The 16130-nt window shown below is 43.0% G+C and overlaps 2 protein-coding genes across 2 annotated transcripts in view; one reads left to right on the forward strand and one right to left on the reverse strand.

The window, feature by feature from the left end:
* The window catches only part of ADSS2 (adenylosuccinate synthase 2), a 47751-nt gene extending 32649 nt beyond the window's left edge, over window positions 1-15102 (reverse strand). The window contains exon 1 of the mRNA XM_084625200.1: window positions 14773-15102. Within this exon, the coding sequence (XP_084481326.1) occupies window positions 14773-14940 (168 nt within the window). The 5' untranslated portion in view covers window positions 14941-15102. The remainder of the gene's footprint in view (window positions 1-14772) is intronic.
* Window positions 15103-15453: 351 nt separating this feature from the next.
* Window positions 15454-16130, forward strand: part of CATSPERE (catsper channel auxiliary subunit epsilon) — a gene marked incomplete at its 5' end in the record, with an annotated part of 90915 nt that continues 90238 nt past the window's right edge. The window contains one exon of the mRNA XM_084625199.1: window positions 15454-15575. Coding sequence (XP_084481325.1) covers window positions 15454-15575 — 122 coding nt within the window. The remainder of the gene's footprint in view (window positions 15576-16130) is intronic.

Genomic DNA, 16130 nt, shown 5'->3' on the forward strand with positions numbered 1-16130 from the left:
AATTTAATAGGTGAGACTTAGAATATTTTGCACTTCTACCTGTTTCTGTGTAGTGAAATTTAATATTTTAATAGTTACCCTCTTTTATAATATGATCTGGAAGCATTTTATAGTACTTCTCATCTATAAAGAAGAATTAACACTGCTGCTTCTTAAAAGATAAACATACACCATACACACCGATCCCAAATTATTTATTTTGATTTTACAAGACCTCAGCAGAAACCTGAAAGACTAAAATTTATATTGGTAATACTTCTGAGTTTAGAGCCCCAAACACCCTTTTTTCAAAAGCAAAATTATTTCAAGCTCCTTATGCTTCATGACAAAAGGAAAAAGGCCAAACCAACAAATTTTACTTTACCAAGACTATTAATGATAAAACTTACTTTCTTTTCTAGTTACACTTCTTTAACTGGAATACGGAACTTGATTAAAGGACAGTTTTACCTGTGGTTTTGCCTTTTTTTTTTTTACATACTTGAATTAAATTCCCTCCTGCTTATCTTTTTGCACAAACCTCTCCCAATTCAGTTACTGACTCTCCATTAAATTTACCTTGCTTTAAGTGCTTATTTTAATTGAGTAAAAAAAACTGGAATAAAAAAAATTAGGAAAAGCTGGGTGGACCTGGTAACTATCTTCAAATGTGTAAAGGGTGGTTATAAAAAGGATGGTGATCAACCGTTCTCCATGTTCACTGAAGGTAGGACAAGAAGTAAGGGCTTAATCTGCAGCAAGGGAGGCTTAGGTTAGATATTAGGAAAAACTTTCTAGCTATAAGGGTAATTAAGTACTGGAATAGATTTCCAAAGGAAGTTGTGGAATACCCACAATTGGAGGTTTTTAAGAACAGGTTACACAAACACCTATCAGGGATGGTGCACAGGGGGCTGGACTAAATGACCTTGAGGTCCCTTCCAGCCCTATATTTCTGTGATTATTTTTGTGGATTGCTGCCCCAAAAACTTTAGTCCCTGTTAGCCAATTAGTAAGAGTCCAGAAACTACTTCTAAACCTGTGGAGTTTTCTGCTCGATAACATTATGCCAATTTGGAGTGGGCCAACTGTATGTTTTTTTAATAAGACTTTGATGGCAGCCTATTAACATTTCAAAAGCTGATAGTTAGTCACTGATAATAAAGTTTAAGCATCACCAGAAAAAGGTGCATGGGCATTTTTGATATTCTGTTCCACTGCTGTCCTTCCAGCATTCCTCCTTCCCCTTCCCCGCAAATGCTGATGACAGAAGTAACCATTGTGATAATCTAGTCTGACCTGTTGTATAACACAGACCACAGAAATTCCCCAAAAATAATTCCTACCTAGAGCATATCTTTTAGAAAAACATCCAGTCAAGATTTAAAAAAAAAAAAAAATTTAAAAAAATCTTGACTCCACCACAACTCTTGGTAAACTGTTTCAAGTCACCTCTTAACTTTCTCTTTGTTAAGCTAAAAAGAATTGAGCTCCTTGAATCTGTCACTATATACAGGCATATTTCTAATCCTTTAAATCATTCTTGTGGCTCTTCTCTGAACGCTCTCCAATTTATTCACAAATCATGAAGAATGTTGACACCAGAACTGGACACCATATTCTAACAGCAGTCACACCAATGCCAAATATAGAGGCAAAATAACCTCTCTACTCCTACCCAAGATTCCTCTGTTTATGCATCCCAGGATCACAGCTCCCAGTGCAATGCTGATTATTCTCTATCAACCCCAAATCTTTTTCAAAGTCACAGCTTCCCAGGAGAGAGTCCCCCATCCTATAAGTATGGCCTACATTCCTTGTTCCCAGATGTATACATTTAGTCATATTAAAAACATGTATTTCTTGCTTGCTCTCAATTTACCATGTAATCCAGATTGCTCTATATTGGTAGCCTGTCCTCTTCATTATTTAGCACTCCCCCAATTTTTGGGTCATTGGCAAACTTTATCAGTGGTGATTTTGTTTTCTTCCAGGTCATTGATAAAAATGTTATATAGTGTAGGGCCAAGAACTGATCCCTGTGGAACCCCACCCGAACACACCCATTCTACTATGATTTCCCCATTTACAGTTACATTGAGACCTATTAGCCAGCTTTTAATTCATTTAATGTATGCCATGTTAATTCTGCATCTTTCTAGGTTTTTAAATCAAAATGTCATGTGGTACCAAGCCAAATGCCTTACAGAAATCTTAGTGCATTACATCAACACTATTACCTTTATCAACCAAACTTTGTAAGCTCATATATATATAAAAAAAAAAAGTTAGCGAGGATCTATTTTCCATAAACCTGTGCTGACTGGCATTATATTACCGTCCTTTAATTCTTGATTAATAAAGTCCTGTATCAGCCATTCCATTATCTTGCCCAATTTAGGGGTCAGGCTGACATGACTATAATTACCTAGGTCATCCTATTTGCCCTTTTCAAATATTAGCACAACATTAGCTTTCTTCAAATCTTCTGGAACCTCCCTGGTGTTTTAACATTTATTGAAAATTCACATAACTAGTCCAGCGAGCTCCTCAGACAGCTGTTTTAAAACTCTTGGATGCAAGTTATCTGGATCTGATTATTTTAAAATGCCTAACTTTAGTAGCTGCTGTTTAACGTCCTCCTGAGATACTATTGGAAAGGAAAGAGTGTTATCTGATATGGCTACATCATGTTTTTCCCCAAATACAGAACAGAAATATTTATTGAATACTTCTGCCTTATTATTGATAATTCTACTATTTCATCTAGCAATGGACCAATACCATTGTTGGGAACAAAAAAAAACCCCTAATATATTTTAAAAAAAAACAAACACAACCCTTCCTTATTGTCCTTAATTCAGCTGGCCGTTGATTTCTCCCTGTTTCCCTTTGCTTTCCTTATCAATTTTTGACAATTCCAAGCTCCTGATTTATATTTGTTACTATAAATTTCCCCTTTCTTCCTTTTTTTTTTTTTTTTTTTTTTAAAAATAGCTGCCTTCACTTCCCCTCTAAACCAAAGTCTGTTTGTTCTCTGTTTGTTCTTTAAACCAAGACAGGCTTCTTCTTTGATTCTGGATTTTTGAGGATCTAGTAAAGTGTTCCTAAACAACTCCCAATTATCATTCATATTTTTGTCTGAATTCTTCCTTCCTTCCAGCCTTTAATCCCCTCTTCCGAGAGAATAGTTACAATGCCTGCCTCTGCTTTTGCTCATAGCTTCCAAAAGTGATACCAGAATAAAACTGACCAGGATCCTTGTTAGTTTTACTGCTGGAAAGGATATGAAACATGGCAGTGGAAACTGACAAGAATCCTGGTCATTTGCACTCTGCTGCAGCTTGTGGAAGCTGCCTGCAGCAATGCAGGCAGTGGAGCCCTCTGTCAAGTTTGGAAGAGCACTTATCACCTTAACCTCTGTTGATAAATTACTTTTGCAACCATAAGCACTACAACTGTTGTTAAAAGTTTAGATGCTGAAGAAGATGGCAGTCAGCCAAGAAAGTTTTCTAATCATCCTGCAAGTGGATTTTTCAAGCCCTGGCTACCCAAGCTCTAAATATATACATATTATGTATACATAAAAACGCACATATAGCTCAGTTAACTTGATGGATATAGTGGGGAAGTTGTTTTTTCTTCATATTGGGGTGGACTGCTGGATTAATGGATATCATTTATGGCAGTTGGCAATATGATTTGATACATGGTTTTAATTTTGTGATGTCCTCTAAAGAATTTAATGGACAAACAATATTTAGACACTGCAGTGATTTTTTTTTTTACCCTAAAGAGGATATCTGAAGCTATCAGATCATAGTACTCTTTTAGAACATTCTTAAATTAATTATTACAATGTTGATGGAATTCCGTTTTACACAAAGCATAGGCACAATGTAATCACTAGTCTACACGCCTTAATTATTAGTTACTCCATCTACAATCCTTTACTCAGAGATCGTAGTTGCAGGATGGTCAATACTGAAGAGAAATGTTATTTCAACTCAACAACTGCAGTCTGCTTATATAACTACATGAAACATAGTATGATCCCTGATCACTAGCTGATAATCCTGAAATATCCAAGTTATTCAACAAGCAGAGCAGTTAAGTACATGAATGTCTGATAAGAGGCATACCAATATTTAGACAAATTAACAAAAATATTGCCAGAAAGAAGACCATGGTATTCATAATACGGTATACTATCCGTTTAGTTAGTGCTATTTAGTTTCTAGAAACTTCCCCCTTTAAGTGGTTCCTTATGAACCATCAGTATTAGAATCATGCTGTTCTAACAGAAAATTCCTCAAAAGCAGATCCAAAAGTTTTTGGAACAACTAGTCTTTTCCCTATTTTAATGGTCTTTTTCCTAAAGATAGCATTATAGTGATAAGGATTTTAGAGACTAGCTCCCCACTCTGGACAAATACAGCGAGAACTCATAAGATTTCTTCTACTGAGATATATTGGACTTTATCTACTAGACAGTCCCAGAATCTCTTCTGAAAAATATACTACATGGCAAATGTGTACAGAATTATTTACAGACTGCACAGATGGGATATAAGAGATAGCAGTGCAAGCTGGAGGTGTTGAACATCAGGGGGCTATTTGATAAACATGCTACAGGAACACCCTTTGAGCAGAAAACTTTGAGAGGTTCACGCCCTCCAGAATTAAAATTTGCAACCTGACCATTCTATCATCAGCTAACTTTTTTATTAGAAGCAAACCCTAAGGTTTAACAATTTAGACTAGCAGCTCCTATTGGCCAAGATCCGATTCCTCAGTGTTGGAAGGGGATATTTTTCCACAAAACACAAGAATGGTACAACGAAATGATTAAGATAGCAGCTTTGGAGAGCGTTACTTATGAAAGACTGGACAAAGTCTGAAAGAGGGGTCTAATTTTTCAATGTATTCATTTTACTGGAAATTGTTCCTAATACGGAATGAATGGTAAATTATTTTGAACACGAATGATTTCAATGTTTAATCAAATTGCGTCATGTGGCTAGCCTTCATCCTCATTATTCACTGACTTGAGGGATTTCTTCACTGACTTTCTTGTCAGCATGGCATCTTTTTGTGGTGAAAGTTTCCTGGAATTCCAGTGACCCACTTTATTTCTTCCCAAATCCGACAAACAGTCCTATATTGCAGTGACACACCAATCAAAGGGTGGCTACTCTATGGTCTTTTTTCCCCTCCCCCAAAAAAATCTTGATTTGGAGAGAAATTTAAATGAGTTACAGCATAATTACCAGAGATTAATTCTAGCTCTACAAATAGTTGGTCTCCAACAAATTTAACTGATAAAACCTATTTGACCAATCTGTTTACATCATAGGCTGTATTCTCAGAAAAAAAATGGTTAAGGTTGAAAGAATATTTCACTGAAATAAAACAAAACCTTAAGATCATAATTTCCCAGTTAGTCTTGAAATTTAAAGTTCAACTTTTCAACTATCAGCCAAAACATGTACATACTCTAAAGCACAGTTAAGATCACCCAATCAACTTGAAAAGGAGTACTTGTGGCACCTTAGAGACTAATCAATTTATTTGAGCATAAGCTTTCGTGAGCTACAGCTCACTTCATCGGATGCATACTGTGGAAAAATACAGAAGATGTTTTTATACACACAGACCATGAAAAAATGGTTGTTTATTACTACAAAAAGGTTCTCTTCCCCCCCCCCCCACTCTCCTGCTGCTAATAGCTTATCTAAAGTGATCACTCTCCTTACAATGTGTATGATAATCAAGGTGGGCCATTTCCAGCACAAATCCAGGGTTTAACAAGAACGTCTGAGGAACGGGGGCGGGGGGGGGGGAAGGGGGCCAGGAATAAACAAGGGGAAATAGGCTTGAAGAGAGACTGGGAATGGTTGAATCATTATAAAAAGTAACCTAAGTTAATTGTATCCAATTTGCAAATTAATTCCAATTCAGCAATCTCTTTGGAGTCTGTTTCTGAAGTTTTTCTGTTGTAAGATTACAAGCTTTCACGTTTGTAATCGCATGACCAGGGAGATTGAAGTGTTCTCCGACTGGTTTATGAATGTTATAATTCTTGACATCTGATTTGTGTCCATTTATTCTTTTACGTAGAGACTGTCCAGTTTGACCAATATACAAGGCAAAGGGGCATTGCTGGCACATGATGGCATATATCACATTGGCAGATGTGCAGGTGAACGAGCCTCTGATAATGTGGCTGATGTTATTAGGCCCTGTGATGGTGTCCCCTGAATAGATAGGTGGGCACAGTCGGCAACGGGCTTTGTTGCAAGGATAGGTCCCTGGGTTAGTGGTTCTGTTGTGTGGTATGTGATTGCTAGTGAGTATTTGCTTCAGGTTGGGGGGCTGTCTGTAAGCAAGGACTGGCCTGTCTCCCAGATTTGTGAGTGTTGGGTCGTCCTTCAGAATAGGCTGTAGATCCTTGATAATGCATTGGAGGGGTTTTAGTTGGGGGCTGAAGGTGACAGCTAGTGACGTTCTGTTATTTTCTTTGTTAGGCCTGTCCTGTAGTAGGTGACTTCTGGGAACTCTTCTGGCTCTATCAATCTGTTTCTTCACTTCCGCAGGTGGGTACTGTAGTTGTAAGAATGCTTGATAGAGATCTTGTAGGTGTTTGTCTCTGTCTGAGAGGTTGGAGCAAATGCGATTGTATCGCAGAGCTTGGCTATAGACAATGGATCGCGTGGTGTGGTGTGGTCAGGGTGAAAGCTGGAGGCATGTAGGTAGGAATAGCGGTCAGTAGGTTTCCGGTATAGGGTGGTGTTTATGTGACCATCGTTTATGAGCACCGTAGCGTCCAGGAAGTGGATCTCTTGTGTGGACTGGACCAGGCTGAGGTTGATGGTGGGATGGAAATTGTTGAAATCATGGTGGAATTCCTCAAGGGCTTCTTTTCCATGGGTCCAGATGATGAAGATGTCATCAATATAGCGCAAGTAGAGTAGGGGCTTTAGGGGACGAGAGCTGAGGAAGCGTTGTTCTAAATCAGCCATAAAAATGTTGGCATAGTGTGGGGCCACGAGGGTACCCATAGCAGTGCCGCTGATCTGAAGGTATACATTGTCCCCAAAATGTAAAATAGTTATGGGTAAGGACAAAGTCACAAAGTTCAGCCACCAGGTTAGCCGTGACATTATCGGGGATAGTGTTCTTGACGGCTTGTAGTCCATCTTTGTGTGGAATGTTGGTGTAGAGGGCTTCTACATCCATAGTGGCCATGGTGGTCTTATCAGGAAGATCACCGATGGATTGTAGTTTCCTCAGGAAGTCAGTGGTGTCTCGAAGGTAGCTGGGAGTGCTGGTAGCGTAGGGCCTGAGGAGGGAGTCTACATAGCCAGAGAATCCTGCTGTCAGGGTGCCAATGCCTGAGATGATGGGGCATCCAGGATTTCCAGGATTACAGATCTTGGGTAGTAGACAGAATATCCCAGGTCGGGGTTCCAGGGGTGTGTCTGTGCGGATTTGATCTTGTGCTTTTTCAGGGAGTTTCTTGAGCTAATGCTGTAGTTTCTTTTGGTAACTCAGTGGGATCAGAGGGTAATGGCTTGTAGAAAGTGGTGTTGGAGAGCTGCCGAGCAGCCTCTTGTTCATATTCTGACCTATTCATGATGACAGCACCTCCTTTGTCAGCCTTTTTGATTATGATGTCAGAGTTGTTTCTGAGGCTGTGGATGGCATTGTGTTCTGCACGGCTGAGGTTGTGGGGCAAGTGATGCTGCTTTTCCACAATTTCAGCCTGTGCACGTCGGCAGAAGCACTCTATGTAGAACTCCTGAAGGTTGAGACAGCAGACTGGATGAGTCCACCTAGAATCCTTCTTTTTGTAGTGTTGGTAGAGAGGTCTCTGTGGATTAGTATGCTGTTCAGAGGTGTGTTGGAAATATTCCTTGAGTCGGAGATGTCAAAAATAGGATTCTAGGTCACCACAGAACTGTATCATGTTTGTGGAGGTGGAGGAGCAGAAGGAGAAGCCCCGAGATAGCCCAGCAGAAGCAGCTGTCCTAAGAGGATAGCTGGATAGGTTAACAATATTGCTGGGTGGGTTGAGGGAACCATTGCTATGGCCCCTTGTGGCATGTAGTAGTTTAGAAAGTTTAGTGTCCTTTTTCTTTTGTAGAGAAGCAAAGTGTGTGCTGTAAATGGCTTGTCTGAAGTCCAGCCACGAGGAAGTTTGTGTGGAAGGTTGGTTTTTTATGAGAGTATCCAGTTTTGAGAGCTCATTCTTCATCTTTCCTTGTTTGCTGTAGAGGATGTTGATCAGGTGGTTCCGCAGTTTCTTTGAGAGCGTGTGGCACAAGCTGTCAGTATAGTCTGTGTGGTATGTAGATTGTAATGGATTTTTTACCTTCAGTCCTCTTGGTACTATGTCCATCTGTTTGCATTTGGAAAGGACGATGATGTCTGTCTGTATCTGTATAAGTTTTTTCATGCAGTTGATAGATTTCCACTCCATACGGCTAAATGCAGTGCCTTGCATAATGACATATTTCAGAGTAACAGCCGTGTTAGTCTGTATTGGCAAAAAGAAAAAAGGAGTACTTGTGGCACCTTAGAGACTAACCAATTTATTTGAGCATAAGCTTTCGTGAGCTACAGCTCACTTCATCGGATGCATACTGTGGAAAATACAGAAGATGTTTTTATACACACAGACCATGAAAAAAAATGGGTGTTTATCACTACAAAAGGTTTTTTCTCCCCCCATCCCACCCTCCTGCTAGTAACAGCTTATCTAAAGTGATCACTCTCCTTACAATGTGTATGGTCTGTGTGTATAAAAACCATCTTCTGTATTTTCCACAGTATGCATCCGATGAAGTGAGCTGTAGCTCACGAAAGCTCATGCTCAAATAAATTGGTTCGTCTCTCAGGTGCCACAAGTACTCCTTTTCTTTTTGCGAATACAGACTAACACGGCTGTTACTCTGAAACCAATCAACTTGAAGTAACTCTGGCATACATCTTTGCATTTTATAAACTAATGACAGCTGAGGACATAATTTCATGATAAATCAGCTGTACCCTAAAACATTTCCATCCCATAAATGTATTTTAGTGATAGTGATTTGTGTATTAGTGCATTAAAAACCAAGATATGAAGCTAAATGTGGGTAAAGTTATGGCTAGTGTCAAATATACTATTACCAATGAAATCAGGTGAACTGTTTGTAAGATGAACCCTTACCCAAGTGCTGTAGACGTCTGACACAATAGGTATTAACATACAACTTGCATTTAAGACAGAGAACAGTATTAGAACAAGAGTGTTCTGTGGGCATACCTTAATATGGACTTTAACTAATGCACTACATAGCATTTTAAAAGTCAGCATAGCAAGATTAAAAGTGAGGTTTTTAAAAACATAAAAGTTGTACTGAAGTGTGAAGTTTAAGCAAAATAGGCAGGAAATTCAGAGATATCGCCAAAAATCTGTCCAGTTATTTGTAGGTATTTTAGGTCTCCAAATACTAGGTGATTTTACATTGTGTTGTGTATGTTGTATAAAGATTAGATGTCAGCAAGAACACTGAAATTCCTCACTTTATTATGCATATTTTTTCATAGTAGCATGCAAAGGCCCCAGTCAGGAATTAAGATCCCATCATGCTAGGCACTGTACAAACAATACAGTAGCTGCTGCAGAGAGCTAACAACTGGTTTAAAGCAGACAAATTAGAAGAGATTAATTTTTTCTTAATCTTTATTTTAAAAAACAGGATTAGAAATAAGACTTCAGGTATTGTTTGACAGATGACGAGAGACTAAAATAACAAAGAAGTCATAATATATGGATGGAAATACCATACATTTCCTTATTTAAACACAGGATATTTCTAGACCCCAAGAGTCAAAATAGCAGGTTGAAGATTTATCAGCAGAAAGATTCCAATGAAATCCAACATTCCATCTCTGTTTTAAGAAGTATAGGTTAATGTTCTAGTTCTCTCTTCTTCAGAATCAAGAGAAAAGTGAATATTATAGCAGGTGTTTCGAGGCCTCCACAGACTCTGACCTACAATATGCTGAGCACCTTCACTGTCAAATGAAGTTAATGAAAGATGTTACGCTTTTCTTTGCATTCTTGGATGGCATTTTCAGGAATTTGGATACATTATGTCTAAAAGGAAACAAAACTGTATTAAATGGGAATTCATTTCCCCTTGTATTTGCTTGTAGCCATTATTGGGTCATTTCTCATGGACTACCAGACATCTAACATTAATGTCAATAGCAGGGGGTAGCTACATTAGTCTGTATCCACAAAAACAACAAGGAGTCTGGTAGAACCTTAAAGACTAACAGATTTGTTTGGGCATAAGCTTTCCTGGGTAAAAAACCTACTTCATCAAAAGCATGGAGTGAAAATTACAGATGCAGGCATTATTATACTGACACATGAAGAGAAGGGAGTTACCTCACAAGTGGAGAACCAGTGTTGACAGGGCCAATACAATCAGGGTGGATATAGTTCACTCCCAATAATTGATGAGGGGGTGTCAATTCCAGGAGAGGCAAAGTTGCTTTTGTTGCCAGGTTTATAAGAAACTGCATTGGATGCCCTGCCCACCTTCCAGAAGTTTTAGCAAACCAACCCCCACAACAGCTTACAGCTCCCTTTACCTCCTCCCTCTTTTCAACTTCCAGTGACAGTTTATTCCACCCACTACCAATGCTGCTGTCTTCAATCCATAAGTCCATCCATTCCCCTGCCCCCAAGTGCTAGAAAGATTTATAAATGTCTTATTTTTTTTAATAAATAAAAATCCAGTTTTCATCTTTTCTTTTTTATCTTTCCAGAGTAAAGTTTTCATTCACAGACTGAAATTAGAGATTAATTTTTCTAGTATGAAAAAGCTCTTATGTTCATGTAAATACTCACTTTAGGAAGGAAAAAAAATAAATGCACAAATACAAAATGGGAAATAATTGGCTAGGCAGCAGAACTACAGAAAAGGATATGGTGATTATGGTGGATCATAAAGTGAATATAAGTCAATGTGATGCTATTGAGAAAAAGGCAAATGTCATTCTGTTTTAAACAGGACTGTCATATGTAATCTTGGGAGGTAGGAGATAGTTGTTCCACTCTACTCAGCCATGGTGAGGCCTCAGCTGGAGTACTCTGGGCACCACACTTTAAGAAAGATGTGAACAAATTGGAGAGAGCCCAGAGGAAAGCAACAAAAATGATAAAAGATTTAAAAAACCTGACCTGTGAGGAAAGTATTGGGCATGTTTAGTTTAGAGAAGAGAAAAGAAGCCTGCGGTGGAATATTTTAACAGTCTTCTAATATGTAAAAGGTTGTTATAAAGAGGACTGGGGCATGCAACCCTCTGAAACATTCTGGCGACCCAATTTGGGGTCCCAAGCCACAGGTTGAGATACCCCAGTATAGAGGATAGGCTGAATTGGTGTAGTAATATTACTGCTTCTTTCCTGTCATACTGGTTAGAAACTACCATAGTAAAACTGCTCTATTTGAACCGTATCTGAGCTAAAGATCTCATCCCAGATATCATAACCAATTGGCATGACATATCATTACAGAGCATGTGGGACACATGGTGGACATACCACAAAGCATCAAAAGCTCTTAAGATTCTGACCTACAGGTTTTGCAATGTCTTGTCAACTGGTCCTCTGTAAAAATTAAGCCATATTAAGAGACCTGATTTTATGCTACTTTATATTAGATTATGAACTCTTTGGACAATCTTTTTGTTCTATTTGTACCGTTCTTAGTACAATGAGATCCTGGTCCATGCATGGGTGGCTGAGGTTCTGTGGCCTGCAACGTGCAGATCAGACTAGATGATTGCAACAGTCCCTTCTGGCCTTAAAGTCAATGACTGGAGCTCCTAGGCACTACTGCTATACAAATAATACTACATAGTTTGCTTGGCCACTTTGGATCAGCCATAGCAGCTTTACAAACCCTCTAGACAATGGTTTCTAAACAGTTTAATATTTTATGCAATATATCATGTATTGCAAAGAGGAGTGTCCTTCCCCAGAGATCGACAGCAAGGGAGGCTCAGATGCCCCCTGGTGGGCGGAACAAGGAAAGCCATGCCCACTACACCAGGAGCAGATGGGCAGGACAGGAACAGGAAGTATAAAAGATGGGCTCATTTAGGGAGAAACCACTGCAAGAGGCAGATGTTTCCAAACTGATATTGGAAACAGAGCCTGCTGAAGTCTTCTGCTGACTTGAGGACTTGTCTGAACTACCAGATGTGGCTGATGATGAGGAGTGACTGGGATTACTGCTTGCAGTGTACCCAGGGGAGATGGAGGACAACCCAGAGATCCAGGTGCACCCTGAGGGTAGTGGCCCAGGGACAGCTGACTACCCTCTGGTTGGGTTGCTGCCCAAGTCTGGTTCAGTGTGCTGCAGCTGGATCCCTGCTGACCCAGTGGCAGACCACTCTGCCACTGTTAGGGCCCTGGGCTGGGATATGGTGGAGTCAGGTGAGCCCGTGGCAGCCTCCCCACCTTTGGCCAGGAGGCCTCTAGGAGTCTGTCTGCTGAGCTAGGATCCTAGCCTGTTGGGTGCTTGTCCTAGCCTGAGCTCCCCTACATTGTGTTGAGTGCTTGCTCCAGTCTGAAGCTCTAGACTGTTGCTACCTTGCCGTGCTTGTGTGCCAGGGTCCCTGGATTATTCACTGCTCTGCCCTGCCTGAGGTTGGGGCCCTAGACTGTGCTTGGTACCCTGCCCTGTCTGAGGGCCTGGGTTCCCAGACTATGGCTGGTTGGGCTTTAGACTGTTTAGTCAATACCACTAAAAGTATAAGTCCTACCTCCACCCTCCTGTGGGCTGCCAGCACCATTTTTTACATTCCTATTGATTTGGCAACAGTCAGTCAGCAAAAAAAAAGACTGAAGGATAACTTCCTTCTCTTCCCCCACCCCAACCTATCCATTGCCAGATAACTGGAAGAAATACACAAACCTTTAAGAGGACAATTAAAAAAACCTCACTTTTTAGCCCTAAGGATAACTTGTACTACAAGTTTTGAAATTCTAATTAATTTTCACATGTGCTTTGTTCGGACAACAACAACAAGTTGATCAGTTTTCACCATGGTTCTCGGCAATTAGTAAAATGTTGCAGAGTTTGCAACATCAAAAGAATTCATTTACCAAAATAAGTGTATTGAGCACACTGTTATTCAAACACTTTATGTCTTATAAAATATATGCAAAGACTGAACTTTGGCCCTAACCTACTTGAAAGTTGTTTTTTTTAAAAAGGTAAGTCAACTTAAAAAAGATCATTTAGGTTGTCTAAAATTCTGTAGACAGAACTGTTTTAACTGAAAGATTAAGAAAAAATTCTAGGCTTTCTTTCAGTTTTATTTGGAGCAGTTGACTGTATGCAAAATGCTGCCAATCTTATTCTTTCCCCTTCCACTACCAGTTTTCCTTTTACTTGTAGGGTGGGAAAATGGGAGGAAAAAATATCTAGACAAAATAGTATCATAGAATCATAGAATATCAGAGTTGGAAGGGACCTCAGGAGGTCATCTAGTCCAACCCCCTGCTCAAAGCAGGACCAATCCCCAATTTTTGCCCCAGATCCCTAAATGGCCCCCTCAAAGGATTGAACTCACAACCCTGGGTTTAGCAGGCCAATGCTCAAACCACTGAGCTATCCCTCCCCCCATGTAATGGCAGTATCATAAAAGCTGTCATAAAAGCTATCATAAAAGCTGTCAACATTCAAGGGCATCTGTAATTGATTTACAGAATGAATATATTTTAAGTGATTATGAGCTGACCAGAGAAACTACATACTAACCCACACATATTGTATGGCTCCTAGTTTTCAATAGGAACAAATGGAGTAGAACCTGTTTATGTTAAACTTAGGCCTGCAGGGAGGTATGATGAGAATTCTAGATTATTTCATTGCACTGCAATTAACCAATTATAATTCTATGCTCAGTAACCCTTGTTGTTGGAAATATTCCACACTTTTCATCTTCAAGCACCTTAAAGGCACAGAGTTACTGTGGCTGTGAAAACAGATTCCAAGCCTATCCCTCTCTCCATGACACTCTGCACGTCAACCTTGTCCTACTAAGGCACCTTCTTCCTCTTCCCTCTAAGCAAAGAGTGCACAAAGGAAGGCTTAGCCACTGCAATTTGTAAAAAGCCTTTCTCGCCCAGAGGTGAGCCTGGCCTGGCTTGGCCGGCAGCGGTGGGCTGCCTCATACTGCCGCCCAGCAAACGAGGGAGCAGCGGTGATGGATGAAGCGAGGGCTGCTCTGCGGAGCCCCGAGAGCACACAGCGGGGCCCGCAGCACCCAAGAGCTGCTCGCCCGCTTCCCAGTGTGCGAGGGACCGGTCACTTCCTTGAATTTAGGCTGGAGGCGCTGCCCTGGCTCAGCCTAGCATGTGCGCCGCTTCCGGTGCGTGAGGAAAGCCGGGGGCCCGCGCTAACAATAGGGCAGGCAGAGGCGGGCACCCCGGCGCTAGGGAAGTACAAGGGGCGGCAGGGGAGCTAGTAGCCGGGCAGGGCGCACGAGGCAGAGAGCGGGCTGCGAGGGGTGACGGCGGGGCCGGGCCGCCAAGGAGAGCGGGATGCTGGGGAGCGGCTCCCGGCGGCAGGACCGAGTGCGGGGCAGCCCCTCTCGGCGGCGGCGAGGGGGACCCGGGCTCAAGGTGACATCTTGGGTCGCAAGAGGAGGAGGCGGCGCCGCCGCCGCGCCAGGCCGCCCTTCCGGCCCCCCCCAGGTGAGCCCGGCGCCGTTCCTCACCTGGCACCTGCAGACGATGTCCGCGTCCTGCGCCAGCAGATCCACCAGCTTGCCCTTGCCCTCGTCGCCCCACTGGGCCCCCAGCACCACGGTCACCTTGTTGCCGGGCGGGCGCGCGGCGCACTCGCCGTTGGGGACGGGGGGAGCTGAGGCGCCCTTCTCAGACATGGTTGCCGCCGCCGGAGGCTCCTTTCCTGCTCCCAGGGCAGGGTACACATGAGGCGGCACAGGGGCACGCTCAACGCCGCCTCCCCCTCCCCAGACCCCGCCTCCTCCACGCCGGGAAATACCGCAACTGCAGCCGCCGCATCCAGTGGCGACCGCTGGCTCCCGCCCGGGAGCCCCGCCCTCTTCTCTGCATAGACCGATGCCGCCCTCAACCCCGCTCTCGCGGCAGGAACTACGCTTCCCGGCATGCAGCACGACGCTTCCCCGCAGGGCGCCGCACGGAGTTTGCGCGATGCTTGATGGGGCGAGTAGTCCCTATGGGTCGCACCTGCGAGAGGGGCGGAACAAGCCTTGTTGCTGCGGCGGCCTGGGGCTGACCCAGAAGGAGGGACCGGGTGTGCTAGAGGCGGGCGCGCGGCGGCTGCAGATGCTGCCGCTGCCTCCCCCCCTTCGAGAGGCGCCAGGCAGTTTCTGTTGAGCACCTCCGCCGCGGGTCCGGTGTCACGTGATCGGATGGGTGGCGGTTTATTGGGGCCGTTATTAGGCGGGCCCATGGCGCGAGCGCTGGAGCCGCTATGGGGCACTCGAGGCCTGGGGCTGCTGCTGTGCCTGGGTGGATGCTGCTGCCTGTGGAGGTGGGAGGCTGGAAAATGGATGGGAACAGAATGAGATGGGAGGCCTGAGGGGGCTGCACCTGTCAGGGTGCCCAGCTCATCGTTGTGTCCCTGCCCCCCAGTCTGAGTGGGGGAAGAACCCCAGGGTGGGCACAGAGAGCGCCTGAGCCACCGGGCGCCTGCTTCTGGCCTGCCCCAGCCCACGCCATGCGGCCCACGGGGCAACAGCTTCCAACACGCCCCAGCACAAGCCACGCAGCCCACCAGGTGACAGCTGCCAACACACCCCGATCCAAGCCATGCCACCCACAGGGTGACAGCTGCCAACATGCCCCAGCCCTCGCCCCATGGGGTGACAGCTGCCAACATGTGTTGACCCATGCCCAGCAGCTGACAGGCATAGTGTAGCACATGTATTCTCTCTTGTCTTGGATCAAGATGGATCATCATATGCTGGGCTCAGGCGCCTCTACATTATGAGCTGGTTGTGTGATTTCCTCCGCTCGCATACACATGCACTTGCTGTCATCAAGCTTGATGATGATCTGCAAAGAGCTGTCTGATCACATGGTCTTA

The sequence above is a fragment of the Lepidochelys olivacea genome (assembly GCF_965140295.1).
Source record: "Lepidochelys olivacea isolate rLepOli2 genome assembly, chromosome: 3".
Lineage (NCBI taxonomy): Eukaryota > Metazoa > Chordata > Testudines > Cheloniidae > Lepidochelys > Lepidochelys olivacea.